Raw genomic sequence first — 19,921 nt, 5'->3', positions numbered from 1 at the left:
TGTTTGCAATCAGAAGCAACTGTAAAAATTAATTTTACGTCCAGTAGACATTAATAACATCCTAATAAATGTATGGAAAAAAATGGAAAAATAAACTTAATTTTATTTTTTAATGTTTTGCCATTAATGCCTATATTATTAACAGGTGACATTAATTTAATTTTTTTTCTGTGCCTTCTTTTATAGGACGTATTCTGCAGTGTCTTGTCTGTTAGAGCAGACTGGGCAATAGACATATCTTTACATCTGCTCCTTGTTAAATACAAATGTGCATATACCGATTTATGTGCGTTTTTAAAAAAACACACATTACATTTGTTTTGTGTGTCATAATAAACCAAGCCCAATTAGAGCAGCCGGATCGTATCCTCTGTCTGTTTCTCATCTGTCTGTTCCAATCAAAGTGACAGAAGGGGACGGGCCCACCAATCAGAGTATAGAAGGGGCGGGCCTATGCTAAATACCTATGCTGATATCAGAACTATAGGCTGTGATTAGCAATACTATCACCTCGTTAACACACTTATTCGCAAAAATAAGTTGTTTTTGTAAATAAACTCAGATAAGACCTACAAAAAAAGTACATACAGCTGTTACTCATGATCAAATATTTCGATAAGCTACCTGAATTTGAAACTCAGTATATTCGTGAATATTCATTTTATTACATTAATGGGCAGATGTTTCAGGATATTTGTGAATGTGTATTTTATTTTAAGCAGGGTGGTAACACATTGGTCACTAGACTTGTCCTGCTTAATGAGGATTGATTGCATTTTAATTAAATTAACTTACTTAATTACTTATTTACTTCACTTTCCTTTTCAAGACACTTCATATCATCTGCCTGTAGGAATTTGGGAAACAAGCACAACGCTGATTGACACACTAGATAATAACCCCACTATAGCATTTTATAAATGGTGTTTTAGTGGCAGTGGCACCCCTAAGTAACCTACCCTGGGGCCCCCAGAAATCTTAATCCTGTTGTGCGACTTTTGCCACCTTTTGCAGAAAATGTCTGATAACAGAGAACATTAGCTTGTACTCTGTAAATGCAAATAAAATGTCATCTCAAATTCTATCAAGGTCCGGGGACTGCCGCTCTCTTTGCAAAATTTCCGCAGGAGGCAAGGTACTCACCTGCCTTGTGATGCTAGGAAAATAAACACTGAATTCTTCCTATGTAACTGTACTGTACTGAGCATCTACAAAACCGTAATCTGCAACAAGTGCATAGGGCACTATTAGTAGTATATAGTCATGACACTGGGTAATCAAACACTCACATTTTTCAGGTTGCGATAGACAAACAGCGAGCCATTGATGACCTGAAAATGCGTGTAACGGCACAAATTCTCACTGGTCATAATTTCACCTTTTTGTCCTGTGCGTCTGCTTATGTATGCAAATATAGTAAGTTTAAATGCAAATATGATGCTCTTGCAGACCATATAAGTTCACTTTCAGCACTTGGGCATCATAAAACCACACCAAAAAAATGCAGCGATAAGTTAGAGAACCTTAATTTCCTCCATATATTATATTCTCTAGCTAGAAAATAGCGCCAGTATTCTTCTATGCCAGTGGATCCCAAACTTTCTCAGTTCAAGGCGCCCTTACGGTCTCCAAAATAATTACCAAGTAGTCCTAGTTGCTTACCACCGGCCCTGGCCACGGCACTCCTGGTAGACCGCCGAGGCACCCCAAGGAGCTGCTGCGCACAGTTTGGGAACCACTGTCCTATGCAATAGTAATTGAATGTATCTTCTGACAGGCCACATGTGCTGAGACCACATGCATTAATGTTATTGTAACCTTAGTTTGCATGGTGGTAGTGTGTTCTTCATCCCTGCTATCTGGTGTTACCCGTAGATCAACCACTCAGTCAGTGCAGAGGAAAGCATCTTGCTGTCTGTGAAGATGGCCTCTCAGAAGCCACGTATCATCCCTTGGCTCATCGACCAAATCGACAGCCAGGAGTATCCAGGTCTCATATGGCTCAACAGAGAGCGGACACAGTTCCGGATACCTTGGAAGCACGGCCTGAGGCAGGACCGATCGGAGGATGATGTGAAAATATTTGAGGTAATTATTTTTCTTCCCCAAGGTAAGCTGTTCATAACTCGCCGTAAGAAGTATCTTCACCGCTGTCATATATCATAGTAGATATTTGTACCACAGTTAGCACTAGAGGCTTGTATGTGCCTGACCAGAGGTGCCAGCTTATGTCCACAGTGTAGATTTAACGGTCCTGGAGAAAAGTGGCCGAAGGAGATAGCTGGCTGTAGGAGAATGGCTATGCCAGTGTTGGCTAACCTGTGACACTCCAGGTGTTGTGAAACTACAAGTCCCAGCATCACTTTCCAGTAATAAGCTGCTATATATTGGCAAAGCATGCTGGGACTTGTAGTTTCACAAACACCTGGAGTGTCACAGGTTAGCCGACACTGGACTATGCCGTAGAAATGCCATAGAACTGACAAACATACTCACCAGGTTCTAATCAGTTCTCAATAATCACACAGTGCTACTTTCCTTACAACACTGTAGATAAGATAAACATCCCTGTTGTCGGCCACAGATATGGCTTAGAAGACTCCGTAGAGGAAAGTATTTTACTCTTAGGAAGTAACTTTGTCACCTAACTCAGCTTGAGCATTTACGTACCTTGACTTAGGGGGGGGGGTCGCTCACTTTATCACCATGCTTTACCAGTGAGTTTCTGAAGGGGAATCGCAGATCTAGGATCCCGCTAAAGAGGCAATCATAGTGCTAGAAAATAAAATGACAGCCCTCCCGTAATGGAATTGACATCTAAAATTAATTTTAGAAAGGAAATCATTCATTAATAGCCAGCTTTAACGGCTGTGTAAGTGGCGTGGAGGCATACGATGGATGGCCTGAATTCTCAAGCGTCCTTTCCCAACCCCTAACACCAGTCCCGGAATGTACGTGGTTCTAGTTCCTGTTCTGATTGTCTTTGTTTCCTATGAGTCTGCCGGGCTGAGAGCTGGTTTGGTCATCGGAGAACGAAGCACAATACTTTAGCGTCCTGATTTGATGAGTTCTTTTGTCTTTTCTTCGCCCAGGCCTGGGCGATTGCCAGCGGAAGCTATGATCCCTCCAAACATGAGCCTAGTCCAGCGGTGTGGAAAAGAAATGTCCGATCTGCTCTGAATCGTAAAAACGAGATCAAAGTGATCAGAGACAGCAGCTCTGACTCACAAAACCCACATAAAATCTACGAGATCGTCAGAGGAGGTATTTCTGCTGGCGGTAAGGATGCCTTTTTCGTACTCTGTGATTCAGCACTTGGTTTAGTCCCCAGCTAACGGCAGTCGCCAAACCCAAAGGTCTCCCAGACTCTTCTGTACGTTAGTATTTCTGTTTTAGATAATTTTAAAAGATCTGAACTGGAAAGAGGTCCCGGCCCAGCAACAGAGTCACCAGTAACCCAGATGGACAAAAAGGGGCAGGTTCAATTAGGAGCGAAGTCTTGTAGAAACTTCACGCAAGGTTCCTCCACGGGATGTTAAAATCTTTGCTTGTTCGCGCTCACAATAGAATTGCTGGTACGATGCAGTATCACTTTTTGCGCTAAGTGTCTGTGAGACTTCAATCTTTGTTGAATCCGCCCCATAAAGTCTGAAAGACCACCAGCTCGCCGTGGGTGGGGTACGGCATATCGATGCCGAGAAGCCCGACAAGACTTACCCCGACCTGAGGATTCCGAAGGGGCTGCTTCCCCACCTTGACACCTCTTATCCCCGACTTCAGCCAATGACGATGAAGGCGGCTGCAGTTGATGACGTCATTGAGCATGCCGACGGGATTATCGCTGTTGTTAAGGGGGTAATGTAAGTATGCACCCATGTACAATGTAGTTTACAAAGGCTTCTACATTGTACATGGATGCATACTTACATTACCCCCTTAACAACAGCAATAATCCCGTCGGCATGCTCAATGACGTCATCAAGTGCAGCCGCCTTCTTCATCGTCATTGGCTGAAGTCGGTGTGAAGAGGAGTCATCATCGGTCAAGGTCGGGAAGCAGCCCCTTTGGAATCCTCAGGTCGGGGTAAGTCTTGCCGGGGTAGTCGGCATCGATATTCCGCAGGATTTTATGAAGCTCTATTTTACATATTTTATGATGCCAAACGTTTACCAAGTAGTCCTTGATTTGCACAAATAATATATCCAAAACACCCCCTCAAGGCGTGTAAATGTCAAGAACTCTTTTATGTGATTAAGAAAATTCTTCTGCTGCTTTGTCCTACTGTGTTTCATCCTTTTTACACGAGAACGTTTGTTAGCTATAATTGAGTTTAACAACCCTTGCATTGGTCCGGTGTATCTTGTGGTTATATGAACCACAGGTTTCGAAATTGCATCGTCTTTACCAAGCAATCACCCTGTGAACATGTCTGTAATACATATTATAAATAAAAATATCTTTGTTTTATTATGCAACCATATACGTGCAAACCATAAGTAATGTTTCAATATAAAGGTCTGTTTAATGAGATTTATTCTACAGGTGATGTAGCTTCTGAGGACATGAGCGATAGTGTCAGTCCTTCGTCTGATAGAACCAGCTTGAACAGCCCGAGAAGCCAAATCTTTGTGGTTAGTTGATTTACACAATCCATCATTATTATTACTATTATTATTATCATATTTCTATTATTATTATTTAATTTCCTGGGTAATAAACTGTACTGATTATAGGCAGTGAATGTGTGAACTGTAAAGAGTCAATATAATGAGATGAATTTTATATAATATATTATATATATACGTAGTTGCAGTATAAACTACCTTGTGTCTTGTTGCTGTGCTCAGTCTTGCCATGGTGTATGACCTGTGACATGACACTGTCTTCCACAACCTGACTTATGCAGCAGAGTTTGACTGTTCCTCACCCAGTACTAAGCCTCCTACACAACTGTTTCTGATTCAGTTAATGACTGTGTTTCAACCTACACATAAAAATGATGATCATTATCATGTGTTCGGTATGATTGCTTAATCATACAAGTGTGATTTTGCTTCGAAGGCAAAGGGTGGTCACAACAAATATTGATTTGATTTAGATCTCTCTTCTGTTCATTCACTGTGCATTCACCTGGGTCTGCAGTCTCTGCACTGTGCATTCACCTGGGTCTGCACTGTGCATTCACCTGGGTCTGCAGTCTCTGCACTGTGCATTCACCTGGGTCTGAAGTCTCTGCACTGTGCATTCACCTGGGTCTGCAGTCTCTGCACTGTGCATTCACCTGGGTCTGAAGTCTCTGCACTGTGCATTCACCTGGGTCTGCACTGTGCATTCACCTGGGTCTGCAGTCTCTGCACTGTGCATTCACCTGGGTCTGCAGTCTCTGCACTGTGCATTCACCTGGGTCTGAAGTCTCTGCACTGTGCATTCACCTGGGTCTGAAGTCTCTGCACTGTGCATTCACCTGGGTCTGCACTGTGCATTCACCTGGGTCTGCAGTCTCTGCACTGTGCATTCACCTGGGTCTGCAGTCTCTGCACTGTGCATTCACCTGGGTCTGAAGTCTCTGCACTGTGCAGACCCGGGTGTTTAGGAGGGTTATTCCCGAGTCTGACCCAGGTAGCCTCCAGTGTAAACGGTGACACAATGGGTATTTCAGAAACATTGGTTATATTGGCTACAATAGGCATTTTTTTAACTTTTGGTAAGTGATCAATAAAAATGTATTTAAACGAACTTAAAAAGACCACTTTACAGATCCCCTAGAACTCTATCCTAGCATCATCATGCAATTGCTAAAGGAGAACTCCTTTCAAAACAAGTAATTTAATAATTCATTCCAATGGGAAACTCACAAGGGGGGAGGACTTTTAGGAAATTGAAAAAGACAATCCCCCGGGCAGAAGAGAGAGTCTACTGCCTGGACTGTTACAGCAATCAGGAAGCGGAGGTAAATTTTCGTTTGATTTTAATTATCTTTACTCCCCCACCCAAAAAAACACAATTTTAATTTTAGTGGAATTATCTGTTAAGTGGTTGCTTCTTCTTAGAGCACTAGTGTCCCCTGTTATTAAATCCCCCCCCCCGCCCTTTGAGGCTCGTTTACAGATTGCAAAAATATGCGGATCCCCAAATCTTCTATACTTTCTCAAGTCACAAGAGGGCCGCCCTGTCTTAGTTTTACACAGGATGGACAAGACACAAGATGGCCGTGCTGTTATAACTCCCACAACATACCAGAACTGTTGGCAATTATTATTCCAGTGATTATAATACCAATAATACAGTTACTCTGCTCTGTCAATAAAGTTGACTTTGAGGTTTGTGTGTTTTACAGGACAGAAACCTTTCCCAGGAGATGACACAGATGCAGATTTCACATAATGATGAAGGTAACGACATTTAGGGCCTGATGCCGACGTCGGCCTGTTTGCATAACGTAAAATACGCAAATTTGTGCTGCTCGTGCCCACGAAAAGCCACACACATGCGTGTACAGTAAGGGCGTGTTCACAGAAATGCAGATCAACATGTCCACATATATATACAGACCAGCACACTCGCAATATACAGACCAGCGCACCCGCATATACAGATCAGAGCACCCGCATATACAGACCAGCGCACCCGCATATACAGACCAGCGCACCCGCATATACAGACCAGCGCACCCGCAATATATAGACCAGCGCACCCACAATATACAGACCAGCGCATCCACAATATACAGACCAGCGCATCCACAATATACAGACCAGCGCATCCACAATATACAGACCAGCATGTCCACATATATATACAGACCAGCGCACCTACTTATTCAGACCAGCGCATCCACAATATACAGACCAGCGCATCCACAATATACAGACCAGCGCATCCACAATATACAGACCAGCATGTCCACATATATATACAGACCAGCGCACCTACTTATTCAGACCAGCGCATCCACAATATACAGACCAACGCATCCACAATATACAGACCAGCGCACCCACATATACAGACCAACGCATTCACAATATACAGACCAGCGCATCCACAATATACAGACCAGCACATCCACAATATACAGACCAGCATGTCCACATATATATACAGACCAGCGCACCTACTTATTCAGACCAGCACACCCACATATACAGACCAGCGCACCCACTAATTCAGACCAGCACACCCGCAATATACAGACGAGCACATCCACAATATACAGACCAGCGCATCCACAATATACAGACCAGCATGTCCACATATATATATACAGACCAGTGCACCCATTTATTCAGACCAGCGCACCCACTTATTCAGATTAGCGCACCCACATATACAGATCAGCGCACCCACAATATACAGACCAGCGCACCCACAATATACAGATCAGTGCACCTACATATACAGACCACGCACCCACATATACAGACCAGTGCACCCGCAATATACAGACCAATGAACCCGCAATATACGGACCAGCGCACCCACAATATACAGACCAGCGCACCCGCAATATATAGACCAGCGCACCCGCAATATACAGACCAGCGCACCCACTTATTCAGACCAGCGCACACGCATATACAGATCAGCGCACCCACTTATTCAGACCAGCACACCCGCATATACAGACCAGCGCACCCACTTATTCAGACCAGCGCATCCACAATATACAGACCAGCATGTCCACATATATATACAGACCAGCGCACCTACTTATTCAGACCAGCGCACCCACATATACAGACCAGCGCACCCACTTATTCAAACCAGCGCACCCGCAATATACAGACCAGCGCACCCACAATATACAGATCAGTGTACCCACATATACAGACCACGCACCCACATATACAGACCAGCGCACCCACAATATACAGACCAGCGCACCCGCAATATACAGACCAGCGCACCCGCAATATACAGACCAGCGCACCCACAATATACAGACCAGCGCACCCACAATATACAGACCAGCGCACCCGCATATACAGACCAGCGCACCCACAATATACAGACCAGCGCACCCACAATATACAGACCAGCGCACCCGCATATACAGACCAGCGCACCCGCATATACAGACCAGCGCATCCGCATATACAGACCAGCACACCCACATATACAGACCAGCGCACCCACATATACAGAACAGCGCACCCATATATACAGACCAGCGCATCCACATATACAGACCACGCACCCACATATACAGACCAGCGCATCCACAATATGCAGACCAACATACCCGCATATACAAACCAGCGCACCCGCATATACAGACCACGCACCCGCATATACAGACCAGCGCACCCACAATATGCAGACCAACATACCCGCATATACAAACCAGCGCACCCGCATATACAGACCACGCACCCGCATATACAGACCAGCGCATCCGAATATACAGACCACGCACCCGCAATATACAGATCAGCGCACCCGCAATATACAGACCAGCGCACCCGCAATATACAGACCACGCACCCGCATATACAGACCAGCGCACCCGCATATACAGACCACGCACCCACATATACAGACCACGCACCCACATATACAGACCACGCACCCACATATACAGACCACGCACCCGCAATATACAGATCAGCGCACCCGCAATATACAGACCAGCGCACCCGCAATATACAGACCAGCGCACCCACAATATACAGACCAACGTACCCGCATATACAAACCAGCGCACCCGCATATACAGACCACGCACCCACATATACAGACCACGCACCCGCAATATACAGACCAGTGCACCCGCAGTATACAGACCAGCGTGCCCGTATATACAGACCAGCTAGCCGCTATATTCCGTATATTCTGTTGCAAATATACGCTGATGATGATGACAGTCGCCAGCCCTAGCTAGTCGCTTCTGATTGGCTAATTGCTTATATTATATCAGTTTGAACATATCCGCATTGCTCACTTCCGGCCATTATAATGATCTGTCTCCTGGTCGGCAGGACTGTGATTTATATACTAAGAACAGAACCAATTCTATTACAGTGGAAATAGCCTGGAATTGACTCTTTTAAAAAAGGTGTGATATGTCAGCTGACACAGGAGGTAGCGCAGTAAGTCTACGATGGCATGCGGTGCTGCTAACACTGCTGTTTATTTATTGTTATAAATCAGTGACTGGGGATGTGGGATAGACTCACAGAAATATGGAAGCGTGCAGTAGATATGTTTGTTTTTATAAAGAAATATCTTGTCTATATATAATAATATTAAAAGTCATATTTTTATATTTCTGCTTTAATGAACAAAGATGGTAGATGAATATAATCGCTGCTGGTTTTTATCATACAGTTACTGATGTGCAAGATGAGATAAGAATGTGGAAAGCGCATTGGTGTGTAACGCAGTACTTGCCTATAAAACATACACACACATTAAGTGGGGACTATACCGGTGGAATTAGCAATTTGTTGATCATGCCAAATGGCTGGACTCACTGGGGTTCCATTAGTGTGGTTGGTTGTGATCACTCACACACATTTAAATAGTGGTCAATGGCCAATTGCATTTTGGGCTGAGAAGGATTGAAATCCAAACAGAGTTTAGTCGTCTTCGTTATCTGTAGTTGGTTGGTGGATCCCCAGACGTGCAACAATTTTGGACCAATTTGGTCTAAATTGTCCAAATTTGCCGCCAAAACATAGGCAAACCGAGGGGGGATTCCTAGTGCTTGGAAAACCCCCCTCCATGCCTGGGGCACTATATAACTGAGGTGGCTGGACCCTGCCCCCGCTTCACACAGCTCTGCTTGAAAAGGGAGAGCTGGGTGCACCTAACAGTAGTGCATGCAGCATTGCCCATGTATATTGTGGGGATAGGAAGAGTTGGAGAGCAGCCAAGCACTGTCTAAAATTATAGCCACGCCCCCGTGCATGCTGGTCACGCCCACTGGTGGCGTGGTGTGGAAACCCCCCTCTACAAATCCTGCGTATGCCCCTGCAAAATTGGTATTGGGACCACCATTGGTCTGGGGACACTATGCTACAACAAAAACTGACGTTAAAACAGTTCATGGTGCCTGTGACTAGTGTAGAATTCCTATAATATTGATAACTATTATTTTGCTCTTGTTTTGTAGATTTGTACCTTGCTCCGGAAGACTTGCAAAGCCCCTCGGGTGCACCGTTTCAGGACTGGTATAGTACCATCTTATCTCCGGATGTGTTCGTGGAAGAGACTAGCCCAGACTGCCTCACTCAACCCTCACCCTGTCCAGAAGAGCAGCCCGGTAAGTACAGTAGTCTTAAAATCAAAATATTGCAGATACGGAAATGTTTATAGAACGGTTACAAATGTACCACAAAGAAAATCTGTTAAAACCTACTGTATACAAAAAATGCTAAAATATTTATATATGCATGTTCCTCCTTTGTTACATTATTAGATTTTTGTCATTATAGCAAAGCAAATTTTAGAGATCACTCAGCTGAGATTTGAAGGCAAGAAAAATGTCTACTGCCCTTTCCCGGTAACATGGTTTGAGCTTCCATTAAATCTAGCTATGTCTCAAGGCAAAATAGTGAAAAATTCAACACATAAAAGTCGTCTAAACCTGAAATACAAGCTGTTCCATAATGAAAAAAGCAGCTATACAAATACAGAAGTGGAAGTTGCTCAATCAATTTATAGGCTCATAGCAGGTGCTTGAAAGGGTGGGGCTATCCTAAAAGGAACAAACACACAAAAAATTCCCCCAGCACACTGCTACAGCCAGCAAAGGAGCTGCCATTTCTACTGTAGATAAAAATGCAAAAGTCTTAGTTGCACACATTTGCAAATGTATGTTAAAGCCACCCGCCACTCCAAGGCGCTTTTGCTAATAGGGTGGTCCTAACTCTAAACAGTGAGAGTCCCATATATTTGGGCCATACATATGTGTTTTTAAATTGAGAGCTAACTTACCAAAGAGATACCCCAGAAGCCTCCAAATGGTACCCCCCATCAGCTACTGATACCAACATGCCTCTCAAACAATAATATAGAAGTGGAAGTTTCTCAATCAATTTATAGGATCACAGCAGCTGCTTGGAAGGGCGGGGTTATCCTGAAAGGAGAAACTACAGAGAAAATCCCCCCAGCACATTGCTATAACCAGTTAAATAGCTGTTATCCTACTTGTAAATAAAAATGCAGAATTCTTTTACACGCATTTGCACATTTATGATAAGCCCCCCGCCCCGTCAAGGCGCTGCTGCTAATCGGGTGGTCTTAACTCTAACCAACGAGAGTTCCTATATGTTTGTGAATGTTACTTGTAGCTCTTACATAAGGCATGTCACGTAGTACAAATTCCATCTTTTTAGTGGTGGAGACTCATTAGAATTCCACACTGCCTGATGAGCGTGCGCTGGTTCTGGCAAACACCTGCTCGTTACAAAAACCTGTACGGTACAACCTGAAAAGCTTTATTGAACTCTTGTTTGAACCCAAGGACCTCTTGATGAACATATCAATGTTCTTGACCCAACAGCCGGAGAATAACTACACAACCAGTTATTGGGTTAAGTGTTTATAGTGTGGTATTACTATTACTCAATGTTGTGCTATATAATTTTATTAGTTTTTGTAGCATCATCCTCGATTGTCCCTGACTGTAGGGCAGCTTTGTATGCTAGGTATTTGTAGACTTTATGTAACAGTAAATTTACCGTTAACATTCCATTAGTTTAATTAGTGTATGTTTCTTATCCCTGAAGGACAAGCTGAAGCCTCTCCGTCTCTGGAACAACAAACCCTAATGGAACGAATGTTCCCTAACAACACATTTGGTAAGTTAAACCTTCTACTTATTAAATCTACTTAGCTGTGTAGTTACATCTGTACTAGCAGTTTGTTAAATCTTTAGGCAAAAGCATATTCCAGTGGTAGCACATCACTGCTGCTTTCATGGTATTATTGAATAAGGGCCATGACGATTGTATCGGGCTCATGCGTCCCTCGATTTTATTTACTGCATATGTTTATTGCATTATGCATGTGTGTTTTTATAGTTTTCTTTTTTGGGGGTTTTTAATGGCATCCTGGAATCCCCAAGGTATGGGAATGAATCCTTACCGAGAATCCAGCATTCTCTCAAACAGTCAGAGGGGTAAATTTATCAAGCTGCGAGGTTTGAAAAAGTGGAGATGTTGCCTATAGCAACCAATCAGATTCTAGTTATCATTTATTTAGTACATTCTACAAAATGAAAGCTAGAATCTGATTGGTTGCTATAGCCAACATCTCAGAGACAGACTGGATAGTGGGTAAATACAGGTTTCTGGAACGCAGAAATAAGCCAGTAAAAATTAAAAATTCTTGAATAAATTTTAGCAGGATGTAAGCACATATTATCTTTTCACTCTTTTTTCTTTTGATCATTGCAGAAACGCAGTTTGAAGTCAACATTTATTACCGCGGAACCCTAGTAAAGAACACCTTGGTGAAAAACCCAATTGGTTTCCACATCACGTCAAGAAGGCAGGCCGATCCAGACAGTTACCTAGAGTTTGTCTCGCTGCCGCCTGCAAATATCATCCCTGACCAGAAAGTGGCTGCCGAAATCAACAAGCTGCTGCAGAGCTTGGAACAAGGGACCCTGGTGGAGGTGCGACACGGGGCCATCTGTGCGAAGAGGCTGGGCAAATGCAGAAGCTTTTGGAGCATGACGGACACGCCGACCACTTACGAACCCAATCCAGTAGACAAAACGGACTATTGTGTCCTGTATAACTTTCAGCAGTTTGTCAAAGGTATAGGCAAGAATCCTTTCCCATCTATTTATTTGTTTTAACGTCTTAGCTTTTAAGTTTTTTTTACCCAAAAGAACGCTACCCAAAACTAAGTTTTAAGTGGAGTTTAGGCCGGATCTGATTCCTGATCCGTTCCTGATCAGGCGGATCCCACAAATCCTTCAATCTGCCATCGCTGCTCTGCGTTCTGCTACTATAGCCTGCCTGTTTCAGTCATTTCAGCATTTCAGCATTGGCAGCACCGTTGCCTCTGAAGCATGGTGCTCTGGTAGCATATAACGGCAATACTGAGCTGTGTAGCCTCAGGGGGGGCTCGTCGAATCATGTATGTAAGTGTTCTATATTAACAAACCCGTGGCTCTGTCCAATTAGCACTGTTGTACAAAATTAATTGAATTATTATTATCGCTTATTTCTATAGCACCACCATGTTATACAGTGTTGTTCAGAGAATATTTATCATTGACATCAGTCCCTGTCCCATTGGAGCTTACAGTCTAAATTCCCTAATACAGACACATACACTAGGATCCATATTAGTCAGCAGCCAATTAACCTACTATGTATGTCTCCTGAGTGTGGGAGGAAACCAGAGACACAGAGGTAGACCACGCAAACACGGGGAGAACCTACAAACTCCACACAGATAAGGCAGGAAACTAACTACTAATCCCAGCTCTATGACACAGCACTGCTAACCACTCTGCTACTTTGCCGTTTGGATTTCAATTCACCTAAGTTGTCCACGCCGGGAGAATAGGCAAAGGTACACATGAGGTTCTAATGTGGGTGAGTTCTTGCAAACTCGGAAGGTATAGGAAAACACTGCAAAGCACCCAAAATTTTGACCTGTGATCTTTAAAGTCTACTTATAACACAGTGAAGGCAGCCATTTTGTTTTCAAAAGTAGCCTATCAATTCACTAGGAATCTGCAACCTCACTGAGGCATGAGGCACTCATTCCTATTGGGAAACCTCTGCAGTAGGTCGTAAGACATCACTAAGAGCTTCTTATTGGTTGGCTGGTTCCTGCTGCCCGGAGGAGCGTTCTAGTAGGATGGCCCCTCCCCACTGCACTTTTAGGCCGCCATAGAAAAACAGAAATTGTTCTGGCAGGTTCCTGAAACATTTGCATATAAATTTGAGGCAGAATAATTACGAATCTTAAGTCTGCAGTTTGCTGAATTTTGTCTACCTTAGATTGGACGCAACTCCAAATAAAAGATTTTGTGATCATAAAGGCTGAGAGCTTGTCGGAATGGGCAGAGTTATTGTGAGACTGGGTGGAGCCACATGGATACCAAGGGATTTCTAAATAAAATGTGTCAGATAGACATGAATAACCCTAGTAGCTGCCGTCCTCTATGTATGTAAAGGTGCTTGCCTAGTTCTCCGGGATCTAAATTGATCGCTGGATATGTTTAATGGCATATATTTGTACATGTAACAGGTAAATATGGCATATCTTCTCTCATTATCCATCCTTCTTCCCTTCAGAACTGATTGAATTCACAGAACAAAAGAGAACCGAATCGCCACAGTATTCCATCTATGTTTGTTTGGGAGAATTATGGCCGGATATGCGATCGTGGAAGAAGAAATTGATCATGGTGAAAGTGAGTCCACCTGTGAAATAAATAAACATACAGTTGTGATATAGGTAAACTTGTCACAAGTACAAAGCAAACATACAGCGATGACCCCCCCCCCCCCCCAGGCTTCATCTAAGATACCTGTACTCCAAAGTACCATTGTTTTTCCTTAGCACAAAGCCTTTTTATTATACATATAGGTTCTGATTACCTTTAAGTTATCTATCGTCATCTTCTGCTCAGCAATATGTTCCCAATTATGAAGTAGGCGGGGATAGAACAAGCTGTAGCCAATCATATCATCAGAATGCTCACAGGGGAACATATGCTTTTGTGGAAAGTATATTTATATTCATTGAAACATATTCATTTTCTTTTGTGCTGATCTTATGAGAGACAGCAGTGCTGATGTAGAATTGGCTGCAAAATAGGAGTAAAATATGCTTTAAAAAAAAAAACCACCAATGGAAAACTATCGTATTTTTCGAGATGCGTCCTCCTCTGATCGGCAGCATAGGCGTCTGGTTCACCATAAGCCATCACCACCAGCGAGTGTAAGGTGTAGTGGAAGGTACCAAACTAACGTAACCAATCCTAACATCTGAATGTTAACACCACAGAGAATGACGTGTGATTCCCGTCACACTAGTGCGGAAAGATTTTGGTGTCAAACGCATGTCTATATGAAACAAATTTATAAATATAGCTTGTTTAGTAAAAATATGTTTTGTTATTATTTTCACTTTTGCTAAACATTCAGAATATTTGTTTGTAATGTTAGTACATTATGCCTTTTGTTGCCTTTAGATCACACCGGTGTCGATGCAAATACTTCATGAGCTGAGTTACAGCAGCGGAGCTTCCTCCTTACGCAGCAGTGAGGTCAACCTGCAAATCTCAGACTCTCTCTCCCTCCGCAGTACAAGTGATATACTGACTTTTCTCAGGGAGTTTGAAGAAAGAATGGATTGTGCTTAGCAGACCCACAAATGTCATCATCTACAATCGGCTATGATTTTTAATTGTCACAAAAGGGGGATTTTAAGTGATATGCAGACAAAAAAAATTATTTGAAAATGAAAGAGACTAAGGGCTAGATTTACTAAGCTGCGGGTTTGAAAAAGTGGGGATGTTGCCTATAGCAACCAATCAGATTCTAGCTTTCATTTATTTAGTATCTTCTACAAAATGACAGCTAGAATCTGATTGGTTGCTACAGGCAACATCCCCACTTTTTCAAACCCGCAGCTTAGTAAATCTAGCCCTAAGGCTAGGTACACACTGAAGAATTTTCCGAACAATTCGTTATCTCAAACGATTGTACCTACGACTGAAGGTCCGATCAGTCTGACGATTCATCCGTACACACTGACACGATTTATCTTCAGATCTGTCCTCTTCATCTGGTCCTTCATCTGGTCTTTCATCTGGTCGTCTAGTCTTCAGAGAATGACAGCACAATATTCATTCATTCATTCATTATTGTCACATTGTCACACTGATTAAAACCGCCTTGTTATAACTATCCACATGTCCTAACCAATTTCGTTAGCTTCTGTGACTCTGAAACGAAACATTCTGTCTCAGAGCGAACAAATTAATTATTCCTTCTACAGCACTCTCTACATTTACTCACCGGGACATTCATCGCTAGCATCGGCTGAAAAGAGGACGACTCTGTGAACGCTATGGAGACATGCATACACACTACATGATCAGTCGGTGATTGGTCGAAAGATATTAAACAGTACGACCAACCAAATGAACCGACAATCGACACTTTGGAACGACTTTCGACCATCGTGTCACTATACACACTAACCCGACTTCCGACCGAATGGTCGTATGTCGGCCGATTTACCCGATTATTGGCCGAAAATGCTCCAGTGTGTAACTAGCCTAACTATTCATGTACCAATTTTAATAATAATAATAATAATAATAATAATATGCTCTTCTGAGAGGAAAGAAAGCAGACAAAAATATGACTTACCCTTGAGCACAACTGCACTCGTTACAGCAAGGATTTGTGGCCACGGGCAAGTAGAAAAAAAGCATTTGTTTATGTTCACATTTGATATGTATTTAGATATGTGTTTAGAAATTAATATATAGTTCCAACACTAAAATGGAATGATGCCATATAACAATAACGCAGCGTATGCACAGAGAACCTAGATTGGTACGGTCTCATTTGGTGCAATGATTTATATTTTCATATCCTTTTACATGCATTTAACTTACATTGAAAACAACATGTTAAATGGAGAATTTTACCACCATTGGGCATGTAGCCTAAAAGACTATCAGAGAAACGGATACAAAAAAAAAAATTATCATAAAATAGAGGCTGGCATATTTTAGTCAGGGGAGTATGTGTGTGTGCCAGGGGACGGAGGTGACTCAACTCAACAGCCTATTAGGAATATTTTAAAGGAAAAAATTGCAGGTAGCCCACTGACCCAGCCCAAGGTGGAACCGGCCTGGGGGCCAGATGCCCGTCAGGCTCCGAAGGGCATATACTGCAGGGAAACCATGTGACATTCCATCCCGCCAAAGGAATGAGGTGAATCTGCTACGGAACAGTTTTGAAAATTCCGCTCATCTCAAGAAAGGATTCATTGTCACATACAGCATATGTGGGTGTCATTTTTTATTTGTCATCTCTCAGGTACTTGTGTTTTAGCCATATCTCTTGCTCCAGCTACAGGGCCAGTCTAAGTGCCAATTACTAGTGATGACAGCTGATTATGCATGCTATAACGTGTGTTTGCATGCTATAACATGTGTTTTCAATCAGTAGCAACTGTAAAAATGTATTTTATGTACAGTAGACATTCAGAACATCATAATAAATGTATTTCATGGAAAGAAAAAAAACAATAATGTTTTGTCATTAATGCATATACTATTTACAGGTGACATTAATTACATTTTTGTTTTCTCAACGTTTTTTTGAGAATTTATATTTCACATAGGTATTAGACATATCTTGCAGTGTCCTGCAGGGCTGAGCAGACCTACACCCATATTCATCAGCCTTCATTCATCCTTGTTGATTTCGGGTGTACGTATACCCGAATTCCATGCGTTTTAAAACAAACCCACATTGGGCCTGATTCATTAAGGAACTTAGGCAAGAATTTGAGTAAGACAAAACCATGTTGCAATGCAAGGGTTACAAATTGGTTTATTATTTTGCACATAACTTAAATACTGGCTGTTTTTTCATGTTGCGCACGAATATCAACTTTAGATTTCAGTGTACAAATAAGCTATCAAGTATTTTTGTGCTACATGAAAAAAAAACAGCCAGTAATTAACTTATGTGCAAAATAATAAACTAATTTACACCCCTTGCATTGCAATATGGTTTTGTCCAGAAAACTTAAGTGAAGTAATGAAGGGACAATGTGGACAGAGGTGTGTGCTGCGGGATGGGTGAGGGATGATATAGTCCTAAAGATAATGCCATAAAAAGAGAGAGAAAAATATTTTGGCAAGCATTGAGATTTATGAGTAAAATAGCAAAAAATTAGGGAATTAAAAGAATTACCTAATTGCAATGTCCTGTGTAATCAGAGAAGTAGTGCAGAGTGAGGCTGCAGTAGATGTAGTTTATTCCTGGATGTCTGGACAGCATGGAGTAATGATGTGGGTGGAAGTATTGAATGTAGAGTAATACCCCATTCATACTGCACCAAAATCCCGGGTTTTTGCCGGGGCGAGCTCAAACGACCCGGGTCTTGGTGCAGTATGAATGGTACAAGTCAAAAATCCCGGGTCTAAAAACCTGGGTCTTCAACCCGGGATTTATCGAGGGGTAATTCCCGGGTCGGACCTGGGTTGCCTGCACTATGAATGGTGCAACCCGGGTTTTTCAACCCGGGTTGCACAGAAAACAAGCTGATTGGCTGTCTGCCTGTCTCTGGAGGATGATGTCATCGGTGGGAGCCCGTCACCTTTCAATGACATCACCATTTTTCAGCCAATGAAAACTGCTCTGGTGATGACTCCCACAAATTGCCAGGGCACAGACTTGTGCAGTATGAATGGGGTCAACCCGGGAAATTCCCGGGTCCGATGTGCAGTATGAATGGTGTTTCTGAGCTGGGACGCTCCGAGCCCCGGCAAAAACCCGGCTTGAAAAACCCGGGATATTGCCGGGGCGGCAGTATGAAAGCGGTATAATATAGAGCAGGTGATGGAGTAGCTGAGTTTTTGCAGAGTCATGAAAGAGGAGAGTGGTTCAAAATCAGTTTAATTTCCTTACTACTTGTGATGGCAAATACAAAAGTGGAAGCTGCTCAAATCAATTTATAGGCCATAACAGGTGCTGAAAGGGTGGGGTTATCCTGCAAGGAACATACACACAACATTTTTTTCCCCAGCACACTGCTATAGCCAGCAACAGATCTGCCATTTCTATTGTAGATAAAAATGCCAAAGTCTTTGTTGCACACATTTGCAAATGTATGTTTAAGCCATCCTTCCACGCCAAGGCGCTTTTGCTAATAGGATGGTCCTACTCTAAACAATGAGAGTCCCATATATTTGGGCCATACATATGTGTTTTTAAATTGAGAGCCAACTTACCAAAGAGGTACCCCAGAAGCCTCCAAACAGCAATTCAGTGCCAGTACCCCCTCTCAGCTACTGACACCAACATGCCTCTCAGACAAATACAAAAGTGGAAGCTGCTCAAATCAATTTATAGGCCATAACAGGTGCTTGAAAGGGTGGGGTTATCCTGCAAGGAACATACACACAACATTTTTTTCCCCCAGCACACTGCTATAGCCAGCAACAGATCTGCCATTTCTACTGTAGATAAAAATGCAAAAGTCTTTGTTGCACACATTTGCACACTTGTGATGGCAGACAAAGCCTTGAGTAGAATTGAAAGTACAATGATGAGATAGGGGACTGAAATAGCTGTAGTATGGGTAGGGAGTGGCTGAGCAAGTAGTACAGCAGGCTGATTAAACAGTCTTCTTGTGGTGCGAAGCTTGTAGCCAGGGAGAGATGGAAATATCAGGAGTAGAATATGAAGTTTCAGGTGAATACTGACTGTTGTCCTGGTGTAGCTGTGATAATAGGCAGAATGTTCTTCTGTTTAACTCTGGTATAACTCCAAATTATGCTTTTTAAATTGTTTACACTTGTAACTATACACACTAGCTATGCAGCCATCATTTGGATTGCAGCCATTCGACAATGAATATATAAGGTTACCAAACACATGTGATCAGTGTTCTTCAATCAAGCCCTGAATAAGCTCCCCCAACAAACACTAGCAATAAAAAGTTTAAACAAACAGTGAAAGGACAGCATACCATTAGAAATAAAAATGCACTTTCACAAGCGAAGTGAGCAAGAAAGTGATTATGATCATGAAATATACATGACTAATACATGCATGTTAACCTGCGCACATGCTAACGACTTTATCAGCATGGGTTCAAAGACTGTTTCATTGCTGCACTATTGGTGTCTTGTATTATTTTGGTATGATAATACTTTACATTTTTAAAAAACATTTGTTTCATTTTTTCCTCAAGA

The 19,921-nt window shown here is 42.5% G+C and overlaps 2 protein-coding genes across 4 annotated transcripts in view; one reads left to right on the top strand and one right to left on the bottom strand.

Moving 5' to 3' along the window:
- SCT (secretin) overlaps positions 1-19,921 on the bottom strand; it is a 98,338-nt gene that overhangs the window by 37,966 nt on the left and 40,451 nt on the right. The window lies entirely within an intron of this gene.
- Positions 1,864-15,457, top strand: LOC142107288 (interferon regulatory factor 3-like). 2 transcript variants are annotated; one of them, XM_075190622.1, is made up of 9 exons: positions 1,864-2,088; positions 3,093-3,279; positions 4,543-4,631; positions 6,338-6,392; positions 10,115-10,264; positions 11,733-11,804; positions 12,402-12,767; positions 14,265-14,377; positions 15,167-15,457. In XM_075190622.1, exons 1-9 carry the CDS (start codon positions 1,924-1,926, stop codon positions 15,335-15,337), a joined length of 1,368 nt encoding a protein of 455 aa, XP_075046723.1. In that variant the 5' UTR covers positions 1,864-1,923; the 3' UTR covers positions 15,338-15,457. The 2 variants fall into 2 exon arrangements, with proteins under 2 accessions (XP_075046723.1, XP_075046722.1); XM_075190621.1 differs by having other exon boundaries at positions 1,865-2,088; positions 14,265-14,383.

This window comes from Mixophyes fleayi, chromosome 11 (assembly GCF_038048845.1).
Source record: "Mixophyes fleayi isolate aMixFle1 chromosome 11, aMixFle1.hap1, whole genome shotgun sequence".
In the NCBI taxonomy this organism is placed as follows: domain Eukaryota; kingdom Metazoa; phylum Chordata; class Amphibia; order Anura; family Limnodynastidae; genus Mixophyes; species Mixophyes fleayi.
This window is presented reverse-complemented; position numbering and strand designations above follow the sequence as displayed.

Excerpts from the sequence above, each read along its gene's own strand:
- LOC142107288 (XM_075190621.1), top strand. The coding sequence starts at position 1,924 with ATGGCCTCTCAGAAGCCACGTATCATCCCTTGGCTCATCGACCAAATC. Across the intron at positions 3,280-4,542 it reads AGGAGGTATTTCTGCTGGCG|GTGATGTAGCTTCTGAGGAC; the intron begins GTAAGGATGCCT and ends TTTATTCTACAG. Across the intron at positions 12,768-14,264 it reads CTTTCAGCAGTTTGTCAAAG|AACTGATTGAATTCACAGAA; the intron begins GTATAGGCAAGA and ends TCTTCCCTTCAG.